Source organism: Vulpes vulpes, chromosome 14 (genome assembly GCF_048418805.1).
Source record: "Vulpes vulpes isolate BD-2025 chromosome 14, VulVul3, whole genome shotgun sequence".
Taxonomy (NCBI): Eukaryota; Metazoa; Chordata; class Mammalia; order Carnivora; family Canidae; genus Vulpes; species Vulpes vulpes.
Window position 1 is genome coordinate 116,439,444 of NC_132793.1, and position 26,603 is coordinate 116,466,046.

The following is a 26,603-nucleotide window of genomic DNA, read 5'->3' on the forward strand; positions in this document are numbered from 1 at the left end:
GTGCAAGAGGGCAAATGCAAACACACAAAGCTTCTCGAGGCCTAGGCTGGGGACTGGCACGTTGTCATTCCCACTCCCAGGCCCTTGGCCAAACCCAAATCAGATTGCTGGGGAGCACACTCCCCCCACAGTGAGGCCGAAACGAGAATTGGATGCACGGAGGGGTAAAGAATAGGGACTAATCATTACAGAATGATCAGTCCTGTTAGATCAGGAGCCCCTGGTGGGAGGTGGGCAGGAACAATGTCTGCTTCCCCATCACCAGCTCCTCTGCCTGGGGCTGGCAGGTAGTAGATATTTCCGTGATGTTTGCGGAGGTCCAAAAGACCTCTCCGACCCTTTCCTTTACAGCCGAGGTTGGCAAACTCTGACGGGCAGGGCCAATCTGCCCTTTGTGCGTGTGTGTGTGTGTGTGTGCAGAGAGCTGAATAGATATAATCGTTGGGGGAAAAAAATCAAAAGAAAATAGTATTTGATGTTGCATGAAAATTATATGAAATTCCGAGTGCAGCATCCATAAATGCTAACTTTTAGTGGAACACAACCGCCCCCATTCCTCTGTGCACCGGGGCCACCTGAGCAAAACGGCACATCCCGGGAGTCGCCACAGGGAGTTCTGCAAAGCCCGAAACCTTTCCTGAGCGGCCCTGCACAGGGTGTCCGAGCGAGGGAGCCCCAGGGAGGGGACTGCCCTCCCTCCCTGCCCGGGACTCCGGGGTTGTCGGCTCCGCCAGGCCCGGTGTGTACTGGGGGCTAACATCTCTCCCCCTTTGTTTCCTAGTAACCGGCGGCCCGCGCCCCATGCGCCCCTGAGCGGGAGGCCGCGAAGCCACCATGGTGTCCCGCCCGGCCGCGCTGCTCCTGGGCGCCCTGCTGCTGGCCGCACAGCTCCCGCTAGCGCCTTCGCGCCCCGCGGCGCCGGGGGCCGAGCCGGGCCGAGCCGCCACCCTCCAGGGCGAGGGCCGGGACGGCGCGGCCCCCAACGGCTCGGCCCAGCAGCTGCCGCAGACCATCATCATCGGGGTGCGCAAGGGCGGCACGCGCGCGCTGCTGGAGATGCTCAGCCTGCACCCCGACGTGGCCGCCGCCGAGAACGAGGTGCACTTCTTCGACTGGGAGGAGCACTACAGCCAGGGCCTGCGCTGGTACCTGGGCCAGATGCCCTTCTCGTCCCCGCACCAGCTCACGGTGGAGAAGACCCCCGCGTACTTCACGTCGCCCAAAGTGCCTGAGCGCGTCCACAGCATGAACCCGGGCATCCGGCTGCTGCTCATCCTGCGGGACCCGTCGGAGCGCGTGCTGTCCGACTACACCCAAGTGTTCTACAACCACGTGCAGAAGCGCAAGCCCTACCCGTCCATCGAGGAGTTCCTGGTGCGCGACGGCCGGCTCAACGTGGGCTACAAGGCGCTCAACCGCAGCCTCTACCACGTGCACCTGCAGAACTGGCTGCGCTTCTTCCCGCTGCGCCGCATCCACATCGTCGACGGCGACCGCCTCATCAGGGACCCTTTCCCCGAGATCCAGAAGGTCGAGAGGTTCCTGAAGCTGTCGCCGCAGATCAACGCCTCGAACTTCTACTTTAACAAAACCAAGGGCTTTTACTGCCTGCGGGACGGCGGCCGGGACCGCTGCTTGCACGAGTCCAAAGGCCGGGCGCACCCCCAAGTCGACCCCAAACTCCTCAATAAACTGCACGAATATTTTCACGAGCCAAATAGGAAATTCTTCGAGCTTGTGGGCAGGACATTTGACTGGCACTGATTTGCAATAAGCTGGGCTCGGAACCTTTCCTATTGTAAGTTCTGGTGTACATCTAGGGGAGAAAAACAACAACAACAAAGAAGAATTTTAAAAGGGCATTTAAGCTATAATTTATTTGTAAAATCCATAAATTACTTCTGTACAGTATTAGATTCACAATTGCCATATATACTAGTTATATTTTTCTACTTGGTAAATCGAGGGCATTTTGTATTGTTTTTCATGGTTGTTAACATTGTGTAATTATGTCTCTCTATGAAGGAACTAAAATATTTCACTTCAAAAAAAAAAGAAAAAAAAAGTCCTGGAGACCCTGTCTTTTTTGAATATAATTAACCGGCCCCTGACTCAAAATAGCCATCTGTGTTGTACTCATTGCAGAATCTATATTCCTTTGTTACTTTAAAAAGAAATTGTTTTTTTCATGGCTATTATGCTTCTCTCTCGCCCTCTCCTTTCTTCATTGTTCATTTTAATTTTTAATGTTTCTCTGTGGTCATCAGATTTATTTTTTACTCGCATTGTGAGATTTGTCTTCACCGAGATCCCCTATTATTGTAGAGGTGGCAGGTTCACCCATTCCCGACTTCAGCGGGTCCCTGAGCATGGATTTTTTTTAACCCCCTGTAAACTCAGAGTGGACCGAGCAATATTAAGACTGGAGAAATAGTCAATACTAACAAGAAGCTCCCTTGTCGCACGTCTTTGCCTCAAAGAGTGCTTGCGTACATTTCCGATCTCAGCAATGGGCAAAATCTAAAATAAAGGGGATTGAAGCACTGGCCTTCAGAACGGTCTTGGGGCTGTGTACTTTGCCCCAGGTGGCAGCGGGTCTCTGGAAACCCACTTAGAAAAGAGAAATTGCAAACTGGGTGTGTCCCCATCTTGCAGGTTCTGTGGAAAGCCGACTCATGGTGTAGACTTTTGCTTAGGTTGGGAGTTTGTTCATCTATTTCCTGAAAGATCGATATCCATTTATAGACACATATTCCATATGCACTGAGACATAAATATGTGTGTGTTTTAAAATCAACTCTGAATTTGTAGTCCGGAAATGGAAAGGAAATTTAAACTCCCAAGGGTCAAAACTGCAAAGAGAAAAGCACAAAGTGGAGGTAGCGCCTAAGGAAGCCCTTGTACCTGCACCGAGGGGAGAGAGGCCTGATTTCAGTTTCATTTCTGCACCTGAACAGCTGACCACTTTGTTGGAGGTGGTCCCACAAGCCCCCTGAGTCGTGGTTTTCTCGTAGGTTCTTACTCAGTTGGCCTTTACAGAATTAAATACACTGGATTTTTTTTTTTTCATATTATGAAAGCAAAACATAATCATTATGTAAAACAAAACAAATACAAAATAGCCAAAGAAACCCGTTTCCTAACAAGAGTTTATCTTTAAGGCAGAGGAGTGAAATGGACATTATATACAACTCATTGAAAATGCCCCCAAACAATCCTGGGAAGTAGGAATTATTATAGCGAGTTCAAGGAGGAAGAAATAGGCATGGAGAGGATAAGGAGCTTGCCAGGGTCACACTGACTCCAAGCCAAGGCTCGGAGTCCACTCAGAGCCAAAGTACAGATTTGTGGTGTTTTGGTTTTATCCTACCCTACTCTTTCTGAACTCAAAAGGAAAGGCCCAGACTCAGAGACAATTCTTCCTGACTTAACCTGACATTCCTTCCCTGGTGCCAAACGTCTCCCACCTCAAGAGGTGTGACTGAGCCCAAGGAGAGGGGCAAGAAAGAGCCTGCGCTTTTCTCAGCGGTGCGATCAGGGAAGTGAGTCACCTTAGAGGCAGCAGCTGCAGCCTGACCTGACCTTGCTGTGGCCCAGGCCCCACCCCTGGCCATGCAAAGAGAGCAGGAAGAACGCCTCCCTCCTCTGAAATCTGTAAGGTTGTCCTTACCCAACCAGATCCCCCCAGGGGGTGTGGCCACAATATTTCTAGCAGGCTTCCCATTGACATGGCACTTTGTAATCTGGAGAATGCTTCCCTCCACAGTGCACTGTTGGATCTTGCTTTATCACACCCATGAAGAGCTTAAAGTGAGTTTCCAAGATTGCCCAGGAATTTGGTGTGGAGACTCCAATGTGAGTTTTCAGAGTTTCCAAAGCATCTTTTTTTGCAAAATACCTATGGGGGTCTGTGCCCCAGTGGGGATGCTATGCTTGAAGCATGCAGTGAGGGCATCAGAGATGCCGGGCAGGCATGGAGGAAGGAAGGACCCAGCACTGGGGACATGATCTAGTGGCTCGGGCTAGCACAGTTCCTGGTAGGGGTGGTCCAGTGTAAAAAATGATAAAGTGGGTATAAAGTCAATAATTGTAGATTTGGGGTGCGGGATCTTGACTGAGGATGTGTTCATGGAGTTCTACATGGACGAAGAGGTCAGGAGTCCTAGTGGTTCTCTGTTACTCCCTTTATGGCAAAAGTCCAGCCAGTCTTTCAGAAGATACAAGGACTTGTACTCCAGTAGCCCAGGCATTTCGATCTCATCTGAGCACTTCCAAATTCAGAGAAGGCCCCGCCTTGGACCTGGGCTTGCCTTCCTAGGGGCACAAATGCAGTGACTCTGGAGCCAGATGGGCTCCTGATCCCTCTCCAAATGCCGAATCAATTCTATTAACAGAGAGATGCCAGCTACAGGGAGTGAAGTTCCTGCTCCGATCCGCCCAGGTCCAGGGGCAGCCTGGGAGCCTCCAGGCGGGGTGTTCCAGAGAGGCAGCTGGGAGCAGCTGAGAGCAAAGCCTCCGCTATTGGATTTGATGCTTCCGAGTTGGGACAGCCCCTCCCTGCCCCCTCCGTCCAGTAATCAGGTAGCGCTGAAATCCCATTGCCACTATTTAGTTATCAGCTCACAACCTAAAAATGTGCTCATTTAGCAAAAATGACCATGTGCCTCTGAGCACAGGGGGGCTTGTTCTTTCAATCCTGGAGACTATTACTCAACTGAAGGGAGATGTAGGGCAGAGGAGTCCAATGCGCAGGGTAGGGTGACTGCTACTCAAAGAGGTGGGATCCAAGATCACCACCGAGAGTTCAAGTGTTCACTCTATGTCTTTTTTTCTTTGAGCCCTACTGTGTGCTTAGCATGGTGTTAAGCCCTCAGGAGTGAAAAACAAAACATAGTAGGCACTAAGAGTCACTAATTCTTCTGGATTTAAATAAGATGCTTGGAGGGGGTAGGAAGGCAAGGGAATGACGCTAACTGTCCTTGGACTGGCCAGACATATGTTCTGTACTTTCTCGTGTCATTTGGGAACGTCGCTGGGAAGAGTCAGCTAGCCCCAGCACAGAGAGAAGGAAGCAGATGTAAGAAATGGACCTACCCTCATTGCTGGAGAAATAAGAGGGATATCACTCGCTCCAGGGTGGTAGTTGTTCCTGAGATGGGGAATGTGGCATTGAGAGTCCTAAACAGAAGGTGAAAGATGGCAGAGGCATCTCTCGAAATGTCACTACTCAGGAGTAGGAAGAGAAGAAGGATCTTCCCAAAGGGCATGGTCATTAACACCCGGGCCACAGGGAAGCTTCTTGGAGGAATTGCCATGATGCTGGGGAATGGAAGGAAAAGGATGTAACCAGAGCAAGGGCATTCCGGACAAGGGCCCTGAGGAATCAAGACAGTGGTGATGACGGAGTTGGGGGAAGGAGGAAGGGGATGCGGGCAACAGACTTTAAACACATTGGGAACTCACTTTGTGGCCTTGACATCTGCTTTCCAAGTGGTGGAAATTTTCTTAGCAAGCACCCGTGTATCTCTGTCTCTTGCACAGGCATCTCTTCACAGAAAAATAACTATCATTTATTGCACACCCCGCTATTTGCTTAGTGTTTTAAATACGTTGCCTCTAATCCACAGGACAATTATGAGAAGTAGGAAATGCCATGATATTGATTTTACAGAGGAAGAAACTCAAACTCAGACCACAAAGGGCTTGCCCAGGATGCCAGAGCCGATGATCTGTTACAACTGGAACTTAGTCTCCGATATCCTTGCTCTGCCACTTTATGATCCGTGCAATCTTGGCTGAGGGGAGGGAGAAGCAACGCATAAACATCTGTCTATTACTCAGCGCAGAGCATGTAAGAGAAATGATGGACACCCAGGATGTGCCAGGGCACAGATAGGTTATACCAGAAGGTCTTCAAGCAGGAGTGGCTGGGGACTTGATCATGTGCCTGTTATAGGCGCATGATGAAGCAGGCTCCTTCCTGGCAGACATTTATTTAAGAAGCCTGTACTTGGACTCACAAAGGACAGCAGGGTGGAGCTCTCCAAATGGTAAACAAGGAGTGAGGACCACAGCTACAAACACTCAGCAGAACTTCGAGCTGCTTGGCTGAAATATCTAGATGTAGGAAAATGTCCTTAGTTCTACAGTTCATGCTCATATCAAGATATTTACTCCCTTTCCTCCAAATTCCCGTTAGGTCACCTGAGAGAAAAAGCATTTAGAGCCAGGAGTCCTGGGTGTGTATCCCACCTTTGCCAATTACTGGGCATGTGGTCTTGGGTTCAAATTCTCAGAACCTCAACATCTTTCTCAATATAAGTGGGCTGATTCTGTTTTGGGGGGAATTCAATGAGATAAAATAGGTAAAAAACCCTCTAAACTCTATGGGGATATGGGTTAGTGGTTAAAAGCATTTCGGATTTTAGGAAACAGACCAAAACTGGTTTTGAACCAGTCTACAAACACCCACTGCCTTTGTCTTCCTGTCCACTTCCAGCTATGGGGCTGTACCTACTCTTGTTAGTACCCCATCCAGATCCCATTCCTAGTAAGTGTCCCACCTCCAGCTGCCAAAAGAGTTGGTGCTCAGGGCTTCTGGAGGATTCCCCTGAGTTGAAGGAGCTGCCTTACCTAGAGGTGCTTGGGGACTTGAGCTCACTCAGTTTTCCTGCTTTCTTGGGGGTTGCCTGTGACTATGATTAATGCACATGGGAAGGCTTGTCAAATAGGGTTGAGGGTAGCATTCTAGCCTGCTGGTCCTGGGGTGGAATGACCTCTGTGCAATTCATGCTCCAGAACACCAAGCGGTATCAGGCCAATGCCAGACTTCTCCTGAAACCACACTTTGCTTAGCTTCTTTCCCTACTTTGTCCTGTGTCCTTCATCACCTTACCCATTTCTTTCATAATCCCGTTCTCAGTAGATGACTTGCCCAGGAAGATAGGGAGCCTCATCCCAGGCTTTGCTTCTAGGACATCCAATCTAAGATAACTTGCAGAAATGTTTTAGTCTCTGTACTTCATGTGGATGATATGACCAACCCACCAGATAATTATAATTATTTCAGTTAAATAAGAGACAAGAGGGACTGAAACTGTGTTATTGGCTGATACACAAAAAATGCTGAATATAATAGTCGATACAATTGTTACCAAGTAATAGTCTCTTTTTTGGCTTATCAGACTATCAAAATAGTGTTAATGCATCAATATCAAACAAATTCCACCTTCCTAAAGACTTCCTTGTTCTCATAAATATGAAGGCACTGTTCCATCTTATTTATATTATAGGGGATTGTATCTCTACTGTTCATCGAATAGTTTATGTGGATCTTTTGTATAGATAGTTCTTCCTCTTGATTGCAACACCTTGGCACCTAACACAGTGCCTGGCATGGAGTAGGTAAGAAATGTTTGTGGATGGAATCCTAACTCCAGTCCAGGAGTCAATCTGATGTGAAAACACCCACTACCATGTCCCAGTTTTGTGGTCTGGCTGGCCTCCTGGGAATACCTTCTCTAGCACTTCACAATATACTGCCTCATTTAATCCTTACAAATCTCTCAGCAAATAATCAATCCAAACTCCATGCTTTTGCTGACCAGATCCCCAGCAAATAGGGCACTGCAAATGTTTACGGACTAAATGACTCATGGAGGTGCCCAGGCTCTTCCGCTATGCCATAGTGCCCAATGCATCCTGAATATTACACTAATAGAGAATCTAGTATTCTCCAAGACAGCCCGTTACATCTCCAAACTGGGCTATTAAAATTCACACTTCCTGTACCTAAACTTCTCTTCCTTAGCTTCCTCCCATGGATACAAGGTCTACAACAGGGTGTCATGAAGAACAAGCCTCATACCAATTTCTCGTGTTGGCACACTGGAAAGAAAGAGCACTGGCCTTAGATTCTAAAGACCTGAACTTAGGGGTTTGGCTCAGCCTTTTCCATAACTATGTGATATTGGGTGTTTTCCTTAACTTCTCTGAATTCCAGGTACTTATTTGTAAAATAGGATAAATGATGCCTTCTTTGTAGAGATTCTATGAGTATTACACAGCTAGTGGACAATGTGAAAATAAAAGAGATCCTAATTCTATAAATACTCTTCTAATATTGAAAAGTAACTCAGATCTCAAGATTGGTATCATCCCCTGTAGAGGGTAATGGGATAATAGGTGAGTGTTTCCAAAAGCTAGGTAGGTATTATCTCATTTAATCTTCACATCAGCCTATGAGCTGGGGACTACTATTAACTTTTTATGGCTGGGCAGTCTGAGGCACAGAGATATTAAATGTCACACGGCTAGTAAATGGTAGAGCCAGATTTTTTTCCTTGAGTAGTCTATCTTCATAGCTAGCATATTTCACCTCTGGACTACTTTCTCTTTTAATGCAAATGAGACTTTCTCCAAAATATCTGCTCATTGAAAGAGCTAGAGCATGAAGAAGGCAAAACTAGAGATCAGGAACCTAAGACAAATACCAGCAGAACATAGTAGGTGGAATTCACGAATGGCTGTCTGTGCTCCTGGCCCTTATTAAACATATTCTATGTGGTCCTCACCCCTTGAAAATTCACAGGACTTGCAAATAAGTTGGGATATCTATTCTCTTAATTAGGTTACTTCATATGGCAAAGACAATGGGGTGTGACTGTATATGATATATGAGACTAACTTAGTGGACTGGAGAGAAAGTCTCCCACTGGCTTTGAAGAAGTCACCTATACCATGTTGTGAGAGGCATAGAAGAGGGTGGGGAGACACTGATGTGCCAAAGGACTGTAGAGCCAGTAATGAGAAAGTCTCCCACTGGCTTTGAAGAAGTCACCTATACCATGTTGTGAGAGGCATAGAAGGGGGTGGGGGTGACACTGATGTGCCAAGGGACTGTAGGGCCAGTAATGCTGAGAGCGCTCTACCATCCCATCCACCTGCCCCTCCAACCAACATTGAACCAAAAAAACAAAACAAAACAAAACAACAACAACAGAAAAAACAAACAAACAAACAAAAAACCAAAGCCCTTAGCCTCACCTTTGCAAAGAACTTCATATTCCAACAACCTGTGAGCTTGGAGGAGGGCCCCAAGCTCCAGATGACAAAGCAGCCTGGCTGAAGCATTTAAGAGCTGCCTGGTGAGAAGGAAGCAAAGCGAGCTACAACTTGTTCAAACTCCTGCCCCATGGAAACCGAGGTGCTAAGTGTATGTTGGTTTACCCTGCTAAGTTTGTAGCTATTTGTTATGTGTACATAACTAATGCAAAAGCAAGTCATGATGCCACTAGTCATGGCTTAAGCTCACTTTTTCTTTTTTTTTTAAATTACATAACATAATTTTGTTTTTTTTCTGTAGTTCTATTGCTCCTTACACACACAATCAGTGATTTTGACAAGCATTAGGATGTCTCTCATTTTGATTCATAGTTCATCATTATTCCATAGGATAATTTACAATAATTTCACAACTTTTCCACAAGGAAATATTCATGTTGGTTTCAATTATTTGTTATTGTAACATTTCTTCAGTAGATACGCCTGTATATTTATCTTGGAGTATATTAGCTACATAATTGTCATTAGAATTGATTTCAAAAATTTGTAATGCTGATGCAAATCATATATATATATATATATATATATTTAATATTTGATAAGAAGTTAAAATTTATGGTTCCAAAATTGATTACCAATTTATACTCTCACCAACAAAGTATGAGCTTTCCTATTTCAGGAGACCATTTCAGTGAATAAAATCAAACTTAATATCTTCCAATTTTATAATTGAGAAATAATTTCATTGTAGAGTTGCATTCCACTTATTAGTGACATTTCCCAGATATATATATTGATTTTTAGATATATTATTTGCAGACCTCAGGACTTAGGAATATGACCTTATATGGAAAAGGGGTGCTGCAGATGTAGTTAGCAAAGATGCAGTGATGAAGGGGGTGCGCTGGCCTCCTAATTCCATTGATTCCTGTGCTTGTAACATGACAGTCAGATGGAGACAAGGAAGGAAAAGGGCTGCAAAAAGGAAACCCCCAAAATTGTCCTCAAATTTCTTATAGTCATGGAGAAGCAAGAGGGATTCCTCAGTAGGCTCCAGACAGAACATGGCCAGTCCCTACAAATTTTGGAACTGTGTATGAACAGCAGAAATGTATTTTTATTGTTTTAAGCCACCTAGTTTGTGGTACTTTGTTATGGCAGCCCTAGAAGCTCACTTTTTCTATGATTTCTCTTGAAAACAAACACAACGCAAGGTTGTTACCCAAGGAATGCGTGTCTATTGTATGACAACCAGATCCTTCAAGTAAGACTATTCAGAAATCATCATTATCAATATTTTGGTATGTTGTAATGGCTCCACATTTTTCCAGCTCATGAGTATGTATCTGTGTACGTATATTAAAATTAAGTTATGTCTTTTTGATAATTCACCCAAAAACTGGAGGAAAAAAGAAAACCAATTGATATCTGTTGATGCAGCTCAAAGTGATCTTAGAAGTCAGTTAAGCCAATCTTCCTGTTTTATGGATGAAAAATGTGAGGGTATGGAGAAGTAGTCAGTGGTCACACTCACATAGTTAATAGCAGAAACCAGATAGTCACTCAGAACAACTTCCTGGTACCGTTCAATTGCTTATCTAACTCCCCACCTGACAGTTTGCACCCTAAGTGGAAGATAGTGCCTCACAGGATCATTTGCATAAAGCAGATATCTAGTTGATAGTGGTCCAGGGAAGTTACATTCCTCATTTAGTCATGTGTTTGTTGGGGTGGGAAAAGCAATAAAAGCTAAGCAGACCTGGAGTTCCAGTCACCTACAGATGTGCAAAAAATCACTCCAAAATGTAGTGGTTTGATGCAACAATTGATTATCTCTCCAGGTTCTGGGGGTATTCTGGGAACAGTTGGGCAGGTCTTGCTCAGGTGCTCAGCTAGAGTCAGGTAGTAGCTAGGACTGACATTGTCTGAAGTTGGCCTGGGCTGTACATCCAAAGGCTTCTTTCACTGCATGTCTGATGTCTCAATTGGAATGACTGCAACACATGAGGCTGCCTGGGTACCACTGTTTCTCTTTCTCCATGTGGCCACCTTGGACTTCCTTGCAGCATAGCAGACTTAGGGTCATTGGTGGGACTTCTTGCATGGCAACCGGCTGTCCCAAGAGTAGGTGTTCCAAAAGACCAAAGCCAAAGTTGCAAGGGTAACATATCAAACTACTTCCACATTCTATTGTTTCAATAGGGCCAGCCCAGATTCAGTATGATAAAGGAATACATAAGGAGCTGAATAATAGGGGGTGTGGTTGTTGGGGGCCCCTCTTTGGAGACTAGTTACCATACTTGGTTGTTCCTTGACAATGAAATGGACAGAACACCTACCTAATGGATCTCTGGTCATACTTAAAAGGGAGATTAATATAGGTATGAGCTTTCGTGAACCTTAGAGTCCATTATACTAATGTAAGGTGTCATTATTGTAAGTCCTTGGGCCTGCTATATAATTTCAACTATTTTGACCTAAGGCATTTGACTATTTTCAGCCCAATCTTTTGATCATATGTGATGGCGATTAAGTGATTTTGCATAAATCATTCATTCCATAAGTAGGATGCCGACATGCACACTGTTTTGCTTTCACTCTTTTTTTGACATAGCCCAACCAAACCATCTAAGGAAAAAAGATCTGCTCAGAACAAACAGTAAACTGGGGTCAGTGTGGAAAATTTTGTCTTTTGTGTGTACAAACCCTGGCAGACCTTGAGGACCTCTTAGATAATTTGTCACACATGAGAGAATGTTGCTGAGACATTTAACATTGCATGTTAAAAGCTGTACACAGTATTTAAAAAAGAATGCATGGTAGACTCCATTTCCACTTTTCTTAATTTGGAAGTTCTATCTTTAGCAGCAATTTGCATTTTCCACACAATTAAAGACTGTACCTAGTTCTGATTTGCACTTCAAGTATCCAATTCAGCTGTGATTTACATTTTTTTCCCCTCTATTTGTCTGTTTATCTGCTTCCCAGTAAGAATACTGGGTTTCTAAATCTTGCTGTAATCACATGTAATGGGGGTGACTCTGGACAAATGTGATTAACCATTGCAGAGGGTCAGTTTGCTAGTATATTAAATGGGAATAGGATTTTATTTAAGGAATTACTGTACATCTTTTATATATATATATATATATTTTAATTTTTTTTTAAATTTATTTATAATAGTCACATAGAGAGGGAGAGAGAGAGAGGCAGAGACACAGGCAGAGGGAGACGCAGGCTCCATGCAGGGAGCCCAATGTGGGACTCAATCCCGCAATCCCGGGTCTCCAGGATCAGGCCCTGGGCTGAAGGCGGTGCTAAACCACTGAGCCACCCAGGGGTCCCAGGAATTACTGTACATTTTAAAGCCTATGAGCACATCTAGGGACAGAGTAGGCATCTGATACATGTGCATCTATTGTTCTTTTAATTCACCCTTTGTGGGCCTGTCCAACGGATCCGTGAATAGAACTAACTGCTGGTAATAAAATCGTCCTTCAGCTATTACCTTCCAACGTGAACACCAAAACCGACACATCTGAAGGCAGTGAGGTTTTCTATAAACAATCATATAAATCCAAGCCACAGGCAAATATACACAATGTTTGAGACAATTACCAGATAATAAAGGTCTGTTCTTCTCCTGAAATATTCAAATAATGAAGAAGAAAAGTTTGAACACTCTTTGTTTCTTTCTTCTCTATATATAACAGATGCATTTACAGAACAGTTGCATTCTCTTCCACAGGTCCCTGGGTGTGGCTACCCGTCATCCTTGAAAAGAGTTCCTTGATCCTCCTTTTATCTTGTGTTCTAGACTTTAGACCCTTCAGAGATCAAGTGATTGCATCTTGGGGGCACATCAGAGCTCTGTCTAAAGCCCTGTGGGAAGCTGAATAATGGCCCCTGAAGATGTCCACACCCTAATCCCCCAGAACCTGTGAATATATATATATACCATAAAAGGAGAATAAAAATCCAATCTTAGGCTGCATTTAATTGCAAGCAACCCAACTATGTTATTGATTCATTGGCAGTATATGCAGAAGGACTTCTATAAAAGTGCTAACTCTATGCGTCATCATTGCATGACAATTCAAGTTTCCAATCACTGCATTATTTGACAGTTTATAGATGGGAAATAAACATTATACTTAATATGAAGCAGACCTAATTACACCCACTTTTCATGTGTCTAACTTCTGGCTTAGTTTCAAACCAAACAAATCATTCATAGTCATCATCTGAGCTACTGTACACAGTTTTCAAGTTCTCCCATCCTAAGAAGGACACTATTGACTGTCCAGATGATGCTGTTCCCAAGCTACTGGGAAGTGTTTAGCATCAGTCTAATCTTTCCAGGGTGAAAATTAACCCATGGCCTTGTCAGTTCTGTTTGATACAAATTCACCATCGCAGGTTGAGGTTAGCTAACCAAATTGTTTGAAATAAATGCTAAAAAGATGAGGTTCTTGATAAACAAAGGCAGATAATATGCTTAACCTCTATTAAAAGTAACTGAAAAAAGAAGAAAAAAAGTAACTGAAAGAACAAATTAAGGGTGGGAGGCACATTGAAATACTAGGTTTTTTGTTTGTTTGTTTTATTTTGTATTTGTCCATCAGTCATATGGGCAAAGTGATTGAGTGGGTATCATTATTTCTCATATACCAACTTCCTAGATATTGAGTGGGGAAAAAGTTATAGAACTAGAAATAAGACTGCTCTACATTTAACTTCATAGAGAGTTAATTGTGCAGATATGCATAGTCTGATAGAGAATTTGACACATTAGAGTTTACAGTTTGATTTCTATAACAGTTCAGTAATTTAAAAGAAGCCCCAAGCAGGGGAGCATTTCTCCTAAGAAGGGTTTCTAGGTATAAATTGTTCAAGGGATTTGGGGCTGGTTGAGGAAAATGATTGTTTATTGAGTGGCACTTGGACAGGGTTGCTTGGGGGGAGTCCACACAACACAAGCAAGGGGATTATCATTCAGAAGAGGAGGAGGGCAGAGAACTTTGGGGGAGAGGGGGGTCTGAACGGGACTTAGAAGTCTAAAAGATGTCACGCAGCAGCATGGCCAGGAGTCTCTGAGTCAGAGAACTCTGAAGGGCAACAGCTATCTGGGGGCTTGTAATTACAAGTCTGTCTCTTATCAAGGGCTAACAGTTGCTGGGTGAGGCTTTCTGGGGCACACAAAGCAGGCAGTGTCCAGTTGGCTAAAAATCTGCTTGTTTGGGTTATGTTAAAAATAACTGGATGTGTAAAAATTTGAGTTAGGGGTCAGCGGGCTTTTGAGCTAATGAGTCTCAGCCTGCCATGAAGATGTAAACATTCTAGATGCCAAAGCACATAGGCTATCTTTGGGCCATTTTTTATAACAATAAGGTCCCAGAATGTCTGCCTTGCTGACAAGTGGGCTTCCGTTAACCCAGAAGATCCAGCAAGCATTTGTTTGTACCCATTTCCTATTGACACTAACAAATTACCACAATCTTAACTAATGACCTAAGACAATGCACATTTATTATCTAGCATTTCTGGAACATGAAAGAGTCCAAAGTCCATCTCAGTGAGCTAAAGTCCAAGTATGGGGAAGGAGTTGTCCCTTGTGGAAATTCTAGGGGACAATCTTTTCTAATGTCTTTTATAGCTTCTGGAGGCTGTTCTCATTCCTTGGCCAGTGGCTCCCCATCACTGCTCTTCTTCAGACACCTGCTTCCCTCTTATAAGGGCCTTTATGATTACATTGGGCTCACCCAGATAACCCAGAATAATCTCTTTACCTCAAAATTCTTACCTTGATCCCATCAGCCAACTCCCTGTGCCATGTAAGATGCCATATTCACAGGTTCTGGGGGATTAGGGTGTGGACATCTTCAGGGGCCATTATTCAGCTTCCTACAGGGCTTTAGACAGAGCTCTGATGTGCCCCCAGGATGCAGTCACTTGATCTCTGAAGGGTCTAAAGTCTAGAACACAAGATAAAAGGAGATCAAGGAACTCTTCAAGAGTGATGGGTAGCCATACCCAGGGACCTGTGGAAGAGAATGCAACTGTTTTATAAATGGAGAGGTGAGGATAGAATTCATGGTTTGAAGGAGTTCTTCCAGCTTGGGGTTTCTTTCTGATTCTCAGCCTTGGGGCAGGTTGAGAGATGGGAGCTGATAAAGTCAGGCTAGTGTTCAGTTCGCTCAGTTTCTTTCCTTGCCAGACCATCCCATCCTGTCTTCTCTTTTCAGTTTGGATCTTTCTGTCTGTACCCTGAAATCCTGCTGTATGTCCTTCATCTGGACATTCTTTCAACCCATTGCATGAGGCTTCTGACGTACAAAAAATGGAGACAAATGGCTCAGACAGTCTCTGTCCTGAAGGAGCCCACACCCCAGAGGAGGAGACAGAGATGAGAGGAAGACCACAGTTCACTTGTAAGCCCTGCTGGAGTGGTGGACAGAGGACAGGGTCCAAAGGGGGCGTGATAGTCATCTGGCTTGGGGAAGGTATCACAGGACAGGGGATATTTGATCCAAGACTTGACAGATGGTCCTGGGTTTGCCTCCATGCCACCAGTGGGCACAGCCCCCATTCTTCAGTAGATTCCTGAAGGTTGTCTTAAATTCCATCTCTGCTCCTCCATCAGTGTCTTAATGATGACTTATACATACAAGGCACCAGAGAGCTTTTTAAAAAGTTGAACTAAGTGGGCACCTTGGTCACTCTGTCAGTTAAGCATCTGCCTTGGGTTCAGGTTATGATCTCAGGATCCTGGGATTGAGCCCCATATTGGGCTCCCTGCTCAGTGGGAAGTCTACTCATCCCTCTCCTCCCTGCTCATGCTCTCTCTCACTATCTCTGTCTCAAATCAATAAATAAAATCTTCAAAAAACAGAAAAACTTAACTAAGAAGATTCCACTTCCAACAGATTCTGCGTCACACTGAGGGGCCTGAGCTTTGGGAATCTGATTTCTCTCTCTCTCTTTTTTAAAGAGCCACAGTTATTCTGATATACACAGAGTGATTCAATGGTCATTCTGTGATTTGGATCAGAGGAGGGATACCTGAGAGTGTCTCTTTGCTTGATGGAGTTGAGGCAGTGCTCCATGATGGTGGAATCACAGTGTGAGTCAGGGTGCTGGGTTCGAATCTCTGTGTCCAAAATTGTGTGTTTCCTGTTCATTCCTGAATCTTCCAGGCCTACCACAGTGCATGGTTTATGCTATCTCTATTTAACGAATGAATAAATGAATCATCTGTCATATAGAAACTGACACCAGAGAGAACAGGAAGGCAAACTTTGAAGATCAGCAAAAGACAGACAACTTGGGCAATGGGGAGCATCTCATGTTTCACCCTCATTATTCCCTGCAATCTGTGCATTGTCCTTGTGGTCAGCTATAGAAAGTGAGACTGAGAGACAGCCAATAACTTCCCCAAGGACACATAGACGGAGACAGAGTTGGAATTCTAATCCAGGTCTATTTGACCACCAGCTCCATGCTTTAGCTCTCGCACCTGTTCGGAATGGCATACACTTGGGGTGCCTGGATGACTTAGTCAGTTAAGCATCCGACTCTTCATTTTAGGCCAAGTCATGATCTCAGAGCTGTGAAATCAAGCCTCATGTCGGGCTTTGAGCTAGGCGAGGAGCCAGCTTAAGATTCTTTCTCTTATCAGTGAGGGTGACAAAACATGAGAGACACCTAACTCTGGGAAATGAACAAGGGGTCTTGGGAGGGGAGGTGGAAGGGGGGCTGGGGTGACTAGGTGATGGGCACTGAGGGGGGCACTTGGCGGGATGAGCACTGGGTGTTATGCTATAGGTTGGCAAATTGAGCTCCAATAATTTTTTTTTTTTTTTTAAGATTCTTTCTCTTCCTCTCCCTTTGTTCCTCCCCAACCTCACTTAAAAAAAAAATTTGAGGAGCACAGGTATACTGATTGGTGAGTGGAAGAAATAGTGAAATAGTGAAGGGCTGACAAAGACCTCAGTCATAGGCAAAGTCTCTGTGCTGTGAGCACTGCCCATATCCTCCATGCAAAATTGATAGATGCCGGGATTTCTAAACAGTTAGGGCTTAGATACCTGAAGAGATAAGTCATTTCAGGATTTATGAAAGAAAGAGGAGAGGAAGGAGAAGAAAAATGGGAAGAGGGGGGAGGAGGGGGAGGGGGGAGGAGGGGGAGGAGGGGGAGAGGGAAGGGAGAGATCAGGAGCGAAGGAGGAAGAAAAAAGAAAGTAACCAAGTGGGGCATTTAATTGACTTTTTGTTCACATCAGTATTTCATCCTTGGCCAGCAATTATGCACTTGGAGTTGTTTACCATCCTGGAGGGATTTCTCAATAGTTCCCTGTGAAGGATTCCTCCGTGCTCCTCAGCGGAGAGCCAAGACTCCTCCCAGCTGGGAGGCTCCCTCTCTTTGCCTGCGGTCCCCTGAACCCTTTCCAGAACCTGCTTCTCTGGCGGGCAGCCAGGGGCTCCAACAAACACTGTTCTCTCAGCACAGAGACCAGGTACCTTTGCACAGACGGCGGCAGAATCTCTGGTGCAAATCCAGGAGAGATACTCATCCGAGCTGGTGTTTCTCTAGACAACACAGGGCTGTGTCCAGTTGGCTGAGACTCTGCTGGATTTCAGAGTGCAGCACCAAGTTTTAGTTCATCTATTCATTGGCTCTGTGATTTGAGACAAATACCTCCACCTCTCTGAGGCTCAGATTTCCTTCTCTGAAAAAGGTCATACAGCTAGAGTCCTTTAAGATCTTGGCGTGTTCTAGAACACTGTGACCTCTCTCAAGTGAGAACAAGAGGGGAGTTTGGTCTGTTCCCTCTCCTGTCTATTCTTCTTTCGCTCCCTTCCTCCCTTCCTGTTCCTTTCTCCCTCTTTTTTCTTTCTTTCTTTTTTCTTCTTTCTGTCATGTGCCAAGATTCTAAGTTAACAGGCTGCTTTAGCTGAAATTAGTACCTTAGATTTTTTTTTTTTTTTTAATCATCCTGGGTAGGAGCCAGAGAAATGATCTCTGAGAAGCTGTGACCATGTTGTGATGTTCTTCGACGAGGAAACTGGAGGATGCCTTCGCAGCCGCTCCCTCTGTCCTGAGAGCCATCTATACACAAATCTTGTTCTCAAAAAGTCACTCCTGCCATCCAGGAGCTTTAAGTGGGGGCGTTCAGCAGTGATTTGAGATGCAAGCCATTTTTCACTTCACACGGGACCTTGATCAGTCATTCTGCAGTGGGAGAGGCTAAGTCCTCTTTGTCTTGGTCTCCAGGGGAGCCCGGCCAGGACCAGCAAGAGGGTATGGATGTAAGCTGTGTGCAAACTACACTGTATCACTGGGGAAAAGGAGATGGTGCTTGAAAGTCTGTTTTCAGAGATTTTCATGCAGGAAAGGAGACATGGAGAACAGCAGCCCAAGGAACTGGTTTCATGAGAGATTCTGTGGGATTGGGGGAAGATCAGGGCTTCTTTGGGGCCCAGCAAAATATAGCTCCCGGTGCATCTTCCAGTCCCTATTTTCCCTTGCCATATCGACAGCAGGGACAAGTGGCATGGAGACTGCAGTGCTGAAGCCCCTGGGTGCTCTGAGGATTTTGTGTGAGCTAGAAACAAATTTTTGCTTCCAAAGTAACCTTTGAGATTCAGGGGCGCTGCTATTGTAGAAACCTTAGGTTGTATGATACAACCTGAGTTTAAGCAGACAGACAACCCACAAGGCAGTGACGGTGGGCTGTTCACTGTGAGCAGGTGATAGGCTCCTGTTGGGGGTGGAAGAGAGAATTGGAAGATGTTGGTGAGAGGAGCTGAGTCGTGCAATCAAGCTATAGGGTTTGATGAACAAAACATAAATATCATCTTGCTTGGACACAGAGTACATGTCTATGGTGTATTTTGTCTCTGAATCTTTACTTTGACTCCTTGGAGGTGAGGAAATTGAAGCTGGGGTTTGATCCCAGGGCCACCTCCCACGACAGCAAATTCTCCCTATCACACAACACTGAACCTGTCCTCCATTTTACTCTGCTCCGCTCCCTGCGCCTGCATGTGCATCATTTTAATATATGCATAATCATAGCACATTATGTATTTCACTGTCACTACACTAGAGGCAAGGGACCTTTCCTGCCAAAGACCCTAACATATTCATGGCATACGAAGCAAAAGTTAATATTTGGAATACCTCAAGCTTAGGTCCTCTTCCTATGAGAAATACTTGGAGTTGAAAACCCTTGAGTTCTTGTTTCAAAGCCATGGAGCTAGTAGAATTGAGAGGGTTTCAAATGTGGAGGAATTTGTTTTTCCTTGGCAATCTCATCACTCAAACAACCTCTAGTTTTTAAATGCTACACTTCTGTGATGTACTCTAGGCTGTCATTAATAAACATGAACTTTTTAAAAAGATTTATTTATTTATTTGAGAGAGAGAGAGAGAGAGAGAGAGAGAGAGTGTGTGCGCTAGTAAGAGTGAGGGGAAGAGACAGAGGGAAAAAATCTTCAAGCAGACTCTGTGCTCAGCACAGAGCCAGACCTGATGTGGGGCTGGATCCCAGGACCCTGAGATCATGATCTGAGCTGAAACCAAGAGCAGGACACTCAACTGACTGAGCCACCCAGGAGCCCCCATGAGTAGGTTTTTGAGGTTTACATAAATGTCAGTAAAGAAGGGATGGGAACAGATAGCAGAAAGCAGAAAGCAGAAAACAGTTGAATGTGTCAGGAGCTCCAATTCCATGGCTGGCTGCCATTTGCATGGTGTTCACCTTACCTGTGCTGGCTGTGATCTTCACAGGGGATCCACTCCCTGCTTGCATACCTTGCTGGCTGACCATTGATGGAAAGGAAGTTTGCATTTTGTTTTTTGTTGTTGTTGTTTGTTTGTTTGTTTGTTTCTGAATGCAGCATTCAAGGCCTTTTGCAAGTTTGGCCTGACTTTACTCTCCTGTCTTTTCTCTACACCTCCATGTAACTTAGCCACATTTCAAGCCACAAGAGTGCCAGACACACTATCTGGGAATCCCAACAGACCATAAGTTTTCACATCTCTATTCATTTTTACTAGAAATATTTTCCTCTTCTTGCTGCAGTGATCTATGTGACTTTCAGAGTCCAGCTGAGATACACCTTGTGGATTTAACTTCATAAATAGAAAGATAGCATCGTCACATCTCCCAAGTAGATTTTAAGTGTGAGCCTGAGTCTTACCATTCCATTCCATGTCCTGGTCACTTTTGGCCAGAGTCCCCAACCAGGCAAAACCCAGCACTCTGCCTGTGTCACCTTGTTTTTCTTTTACCTCACATGACACTGACCTCATAGCAGGTGGATCAACACATGTTTATTGAAAGAATATCTGAATAGCTAATAGAGAGTGGCTAAATAATGGTGTTCCTCTACCTGCCAACATTTAATATTTCTTTCTCCACATCTGGAAGAGGATTTGCTTTGGAATCCAGTGGTGCCAAGGACAGGGCAGAGGGAGCCATCTGCCCTGGGTGCCGTCACTGATGGGCACATTGTCTGTACAGAGTTTAAAAACAATAGTGAAAGAGCCCAGATGTCCATCGACAGATGAATGGATAAAGAAGATGTGGTTTATATATATATGATGGAATACTACTCAGACATCAGAAAGGATGAAATCTTGCCATTTGCAACGACATGGATGGCACTAGAAAGTATTATGCTGAGTGAGGTAAGAATCAAAGAAAAGCAATTATCCTATGATCTCACTAATGTGGAATTTAAGAAACAAAAGAGTGGAGCATAGAGGAAGGGAGAGGAAAATAAAACAAGACATAATGAGAGAGGGAGACAAACCCTAAGAGACTCTTAACTCCAGGGAACAAACTGAGGGTTGCTGGAGGGGAGAGGGGTGGGGGATGGGGTGACTGGGGGATGGGCATGAAGGAGGGCATGTGACGTAATGAGCACTGGGTATTGTATACAACTGATGAACCACTGAGCTCTACCTCTGAAATTAATAATGCACTAAATGTAAATTAATTGAATTTAAATTAAAAAAATAGTGAAAGCAAGTAAAAGTAGGTCTGGTTTTTATCACTAGCCTATATTGGCAAAGCTAACCCCCATCGGTGATAACATATTCCCCCATAGAGACCCCTCTCAGCCCCTCCCCCACTTGATAGGCCACCGCCCAGATCGCTCCTAATTTACTCCCTGGCAGAGTGCTGCACTCCTGTGCCCTGTTCTGGCAGGGCTTTCTCCTTTTTCTCCCTGCAGGCTCAGGGTGTGATCCTGGTGTGATCCTCAGTTCATCCATCAGTTCATTCTTTTTTTCATTTGACATGTATTTATCCAGTTACTAGGACATGAGAGGTATTGGGGGTATTGGTACACAAAGATGAACAGGAAGGAGGCAGTCCAGGTCTTTTGGAGCTTGAATTCTAGTTGGGAGCACAGAAGATAAAATGTCTGTAGCGTGCATGCACACACCATTTTAGGGCTGACCGCTGCGCTGAGGATAGAATTCCAGGATGATGTGATCACAGTGAAGAAGAGGTGCCTTTAGATAGGGTTATCCATGCCAGTGACCGCGTCTGGGGCCAAGTAAGATGTGGGCTGAGGTCTGAGTGCTGAGAAGAAGCCAGAGACTTCTGAAAAGTTCCGAGGATGGAAAAGGTGCTGTAGGACAACCCATACGAAGCACCTGAAAGAGGTCGGGGACTTCATTTGTCTGCTGGCTTCTAAACCCCAATGTCAGGTCCATCTCTTAGCTCAGCTTTATTCTGCACACACTCCCGAACTTTTGTCTGGGTGCAGAGCAAAGACTGGCAAAGAAACAGAATGTGCTCTGTCCCAGTGTCATTTCTCTGCGGCTGGTACTTGGTGGTAGAACTGAGCATAGGAGCACAGACAGAGGGTTTAGTGTCTCCCCCCTCAAGCATCGTCTCCTGTTCTCCATCATAAGGCCCAGATGAACAAAGGATGCAGGTTCAAAAGCTCCCCATCACATCTGGAATTGTGGCTCATAGATTTGGAATCCATTCAATCACAGAACCCTCTGACATTATCTCATGTAACATCTTGATTCAGCAGATAAAACAAGTAAAGCCCGGAGAGGTTGAGTTACTTCCTTGAGTTAACAAATACATTACACTTCCTAAAGCAGCAATCAAATGCTGAATGGTGTGAATGGTACTTCATGCGGACTGCCTTTTCTCAAGAGTTCTAGATGTTAGAGAAAGGAAAATGAGGTGAGGGGACTTAATTAGGTGGCTCTTAAAGAGAGTTTAAGAGGAAAATCTCTCTCCTTTCTGTATTTCATGTTCTCAAGATGTTCATGCCTTTTAAAAATACACAAGCCAACTTTTTGTAGGCACTTTGAGGGGCCATTAGTCATGTAGGTTAGATTTTGCTTGAATATTTTGGAAGCGTCAGACCCATCTACATCATATCTGGCACAGTGGCCTACACTTCAAAATGTGATAATTGGAACCTTTGGGTCAGTAACCTTGTGTGTAACTGGTTCAGCATCAGCCCAAACCACAAACCACACCAGAGAGAGTGGAGTCAGAACACCAGGCGTACGTGTACCAATAAGCACCAACCTGCTGCAAGCTAAATGTTCTCCTTCTGTGGCTCCATGCTGGCACTTCAATTTGAGAAGTGGGAAACTGAGACCCCCTGGGTGGCTCAGCCGTTGGGCGTCTGCCTTTGGCTCAGGGTGTGATCCTGGGGTCCTGGGATGGAGCTTCACATCGGGCTCCTTGAGGAGCCTGCTTCTCTCTCTGCCTCTGTCCCCGTCTCTCTCTCTCTCTCTCTCTCAAGAATAAATAAATAAAATCTTTTTAAATGAATGAAAAGTGGGAAAATGAGGGGTGGTGTGGCCAAACCTACAAGGAGAGTAGGGACACTTGTCATCAAGGCCTGTAGTTCTAGGAGCAGGAGGTAAAAAAAGTATGCTCCCAAAAGGTAAAATAATTACTATGCAAAAATACATATAATTGCTCAGATACTCTGGGAATATTTTTAAGTTAATTATAATAAAAGCAAATGGGGATCCCTGGGTGGCTCAGCAGTTTAGCGCCTGCCTTTGGCCCAGAGTGTGATCCTGGAGTCCGGGGATCGAGTCCCACGTCGGGCTCCCTGCATGGAGTCTGCTTCTTCCTCTGTCTGTGTCTCTGCCTCTTTCTTTCTTTGTATGTCTCTCATGAATAAATAAATAAAACCTTAAAAAAAAAAAAGCAAATGACTATTCCACCTATATAATTATTAGATACTTAAATATATGTGTATATGTATATATGATTTATATGTATGTAATGTTTAACACTGTTATGGAACTCTTATAAATTAAGACATGCTCGGGCAGCCGGGGTGGCTCAGTGGTTTAGCGCCGCCTTCAGCCCAGGGTGTGATCCTGGAGTCCGGGGATCGAGTCCCATGTCGGGCTCCCTGGAGCCTGCTTCTCCCTCTGCCTGGGTCTCTGCCCCTCTCTCTCTCTCTCTGTGTGTCTCTCATGAATAAACAAAATCTTTTTAAAAAAATTAAGACATGCTCATATAATCAAGTTCAAATGGTATAAACATTCTGGAAAGCAATTGAACAATAGGTATTAAGGTCCTTAACAATGAGTAGTCTTTTGCTGCCTAATTCTGCTGTAATGAATCTCTCTGTCTACTGTTTTAAAAAGATTTATTTTATTGAGAGAGAGAGAGAGAGAGAGCCCACACAGGGTGGGGGGAGGGGCAGAGGGACAGGGAGAAAAACTCCAGGCAGACTCCGTCCTGATGGCAGAGCCTGTCGTGTGGCTTGATCCCATGATCCCAAGATCATGACCTGAGCCGAAACCAAGACGCAGATGCTCAACTGACTGCACAACTCAGGTCCCCCTCAATGAATCCCTTTTAAGGAAATAATACTCAAAACCAAGACTTATGAGCAAAGACAGCATTAAAGCAATATTATAATAGTGATACTGAAAGCAACCAGACTATCTATTAAGACATATATATGCTATATATTTATATATATAATAAAAATGTTATTGATCATAAAATATACAAAATGAGAGCTCTTGCTTGAATAGTTTATGAACAGCAGCCCATCTGGCATGCAGTCTGGCACAAATCCTGCCCTGGAGAAGACAGTCTCTAACTGTTAATATTCCAAGCATTGGGGTCAGTAATAGTTTGTATAACTGATTCGGCATTAGCCAAGACCACAAACAAGGCCAGAAAGGCTAGAATTAGAGCACTAGCAGGGTTTTCATTGATGACTGCATCTTCCTGGCTTAGATATGGTTGTGCAGAAATTCTTACACAGTCCACAGTGCTAGAGGTGGATGATTGAATTTTTTGGTAGCCAGGATTAATTCTGAAAAAGAAAAAAAAATAATTCTGAAAAAGAATAGAAAAACAAAGAAAGAATAACAAAGGACAACAATGGAACATCTTCCAAAGACATTCACTGTAACTTTGTTTCTAATAGTTCCAGCTTACAAACATATCAAATAAGAACAATCTACATATCAAATCACAGGATCTGCTTACATATGGCAGAAACATCACATGGTGTATCATGTCATGGAGGATTTTTCAGAAAGCTACATAAAAACACGGGAAAATGCTTATAATGATAACTGGAAGATGCAGATGCAAGTGAATATATAACTGCAATAAGTAAAAAAAAAAAAAAAAACTTTTCTCTACCCTAAGAAGATTATAAGTCACTTAGAAAACTGGTAACTAGCTGATATGCATGTGGGAGGTGGTTTGCAGATTTCTACCTTTCTTTCCTTTTCTCTACTTTCTCCTTTCTCCCACACCCCCCACCATGGCTTTCTTACTGGTCATTTAATGAAAAATTTAATAACATTAAAGATGGATTATTCATCTTCAGAGGAAGCCTGAGCACAGTCAATTGAGGACAAATTAAAGGCTATCACGCTTCCTACGACCCACTCAGGGAGGGTGTGTAGCCTCACAAAGGTACACACGCGGGGAATGTATTTTCTCAAGAAGTGGTGAGGACAGAAAACATAAGTAGGTTGTTAAAAGATCTGGATGATTTTTTTTTTTTTGAATGGAAGGCATACAAAGGATGTTGAGCCCAGCAGCATATTTAGGGGAAACACTTTAGTGTGAATTTGATTTTTCGCAAAATGTCTCTCAAAATATTAGTCAGAAAAGCTTCAGTGTGAAAGTGGCAGTGTCCAGATTTTTAGGTCTCCATTAAGATCTAGTACATGTAGACTTGAAGAGCTACTGTTCGGAAAGGTAGCTGAGACCCTTTCTGTCTGACGACAAGGGATGGAACAAGGGGTCCATCACCTGGATAAAGAAGAACTTTCTATTAGTTAGGAACAGTGTGTGGCAGTCAGGGTACCAGTAAGAGACAGATAGAAGACTTAAGTTGGGATAACTTGAGCTGGGCTTATCTATGAAACTAACTACGAAGGTATGGATGGCTTGTGGGGAAAACCTAAAGAGCAATGTGATAACTTGAACCAATAAGAAGGATAAGATAAGACAATTATAAGTACCCACATCTTGAGAGGAACAGTGACTTCCATCAGGTACCGGTCTGTCCTATACGACACTTAGGGCAGCACTCAATGAAGCAAATAACCTGACTTCTCTCCTCCTGCCTACCAATATTCTGCTGGATGTTGCCTAAATCTATTGGCTAAATCCAACAAGAAGCAGGAATAAATTCCATAGAGATCAGCCTCGTGGAGAGAAACATTGGGTAGAGAAGGAGGAGTCAATCTAGAGCCAGACAGAGGGTAGACTAAACACAGTCCAAGAAAGGAAAGGCTAACCTCGTGAAACACTTTGTTTTTCATCATTGTTGCTTGTGAAGAGAGGCCGAAGGACCATTTCTTTGGGAAATCTAAGCAAAGTGTGGTGTTTGGACCAGATGACTTAGAATTTTCCATTTAATTCTGAGACTTTGTAATTCTAAGGCACCTCAACTGAACTAGAAGCACATAAAAAACCAATACAAGTGCAATTGCTTATTATGGTCACTAACCTCAAGTCAGGAAAATTGAGTTATTTTTCCCTTTTATAGAGCAATAACCTTTTCTAGCATCCATGATGATTTTCCTTAGAAGATTTTTGCAAAGCAATAAAACCAATGGTATATTTAATTGAAGTGTAAAGTGATGTTGATGATCAACAGGCCCAACCTGGGATGAATATGTAATTAGAGTTCTTTAAGTGTCACCCAAAGTCCACAGTGTATGATAAGCACATATTAATAAGAACTAACATATATTAAGTGTTCACCATGTTCCAGGCACTGAGCCATTCACTTTATATTAACTCATTTGATCCTGCCAGTAGTCTTTTGAGCTATGTACTATTGTTGGTTTCTCCTTCTCTATGCACAAAGCAGCCAGGGAAAGGTACTACTCAGTTACCTCATTCTAGGATGTGCAATTTGCTCATAGTCCCAGCTGCTGACCCCCCTGAATCCACTACCGTGTCTGATAAAACCACACTTCCCTTGGGCTACTTCCAACCCAAAGACCAAGAATGAAGGGTATTCCACTTCCATTCCAATGAGATGCA

At 44.1% G+C, this 26,603-nt stretch overlaps 1 protein-coding gene across 5 annotated transcripts in view; it reads left to right on the forward strand.

Moving 5' to 3' along the window:
• The window catches only part of HS3ST1 (heparan sulfate-glucosamine 3-sulfotransferase 1), a 38,026-nt gene extending 28,234 nt beyond the window's left edge, over positions 1-9,792 (forward strand). For all 5 annotated transcript variants that reach the window (XM_072737772.1, XM_072737773.1, XM_072737774.1 and 2 more), the window contains one exon: positions 782-9,792. In XM_072737772.1, coding sequence (XP_072593873.1) covers positions 782-1,232 — 451 coding nt within the window. In that variant the 3' untranslated portion in view covers positions 1,233-9,792. The remainder of the gene's footprint in view (positions 1-781) is intronic.
• Positions 9,793-26,603: the final 16,811 nt, after the last annotated feature.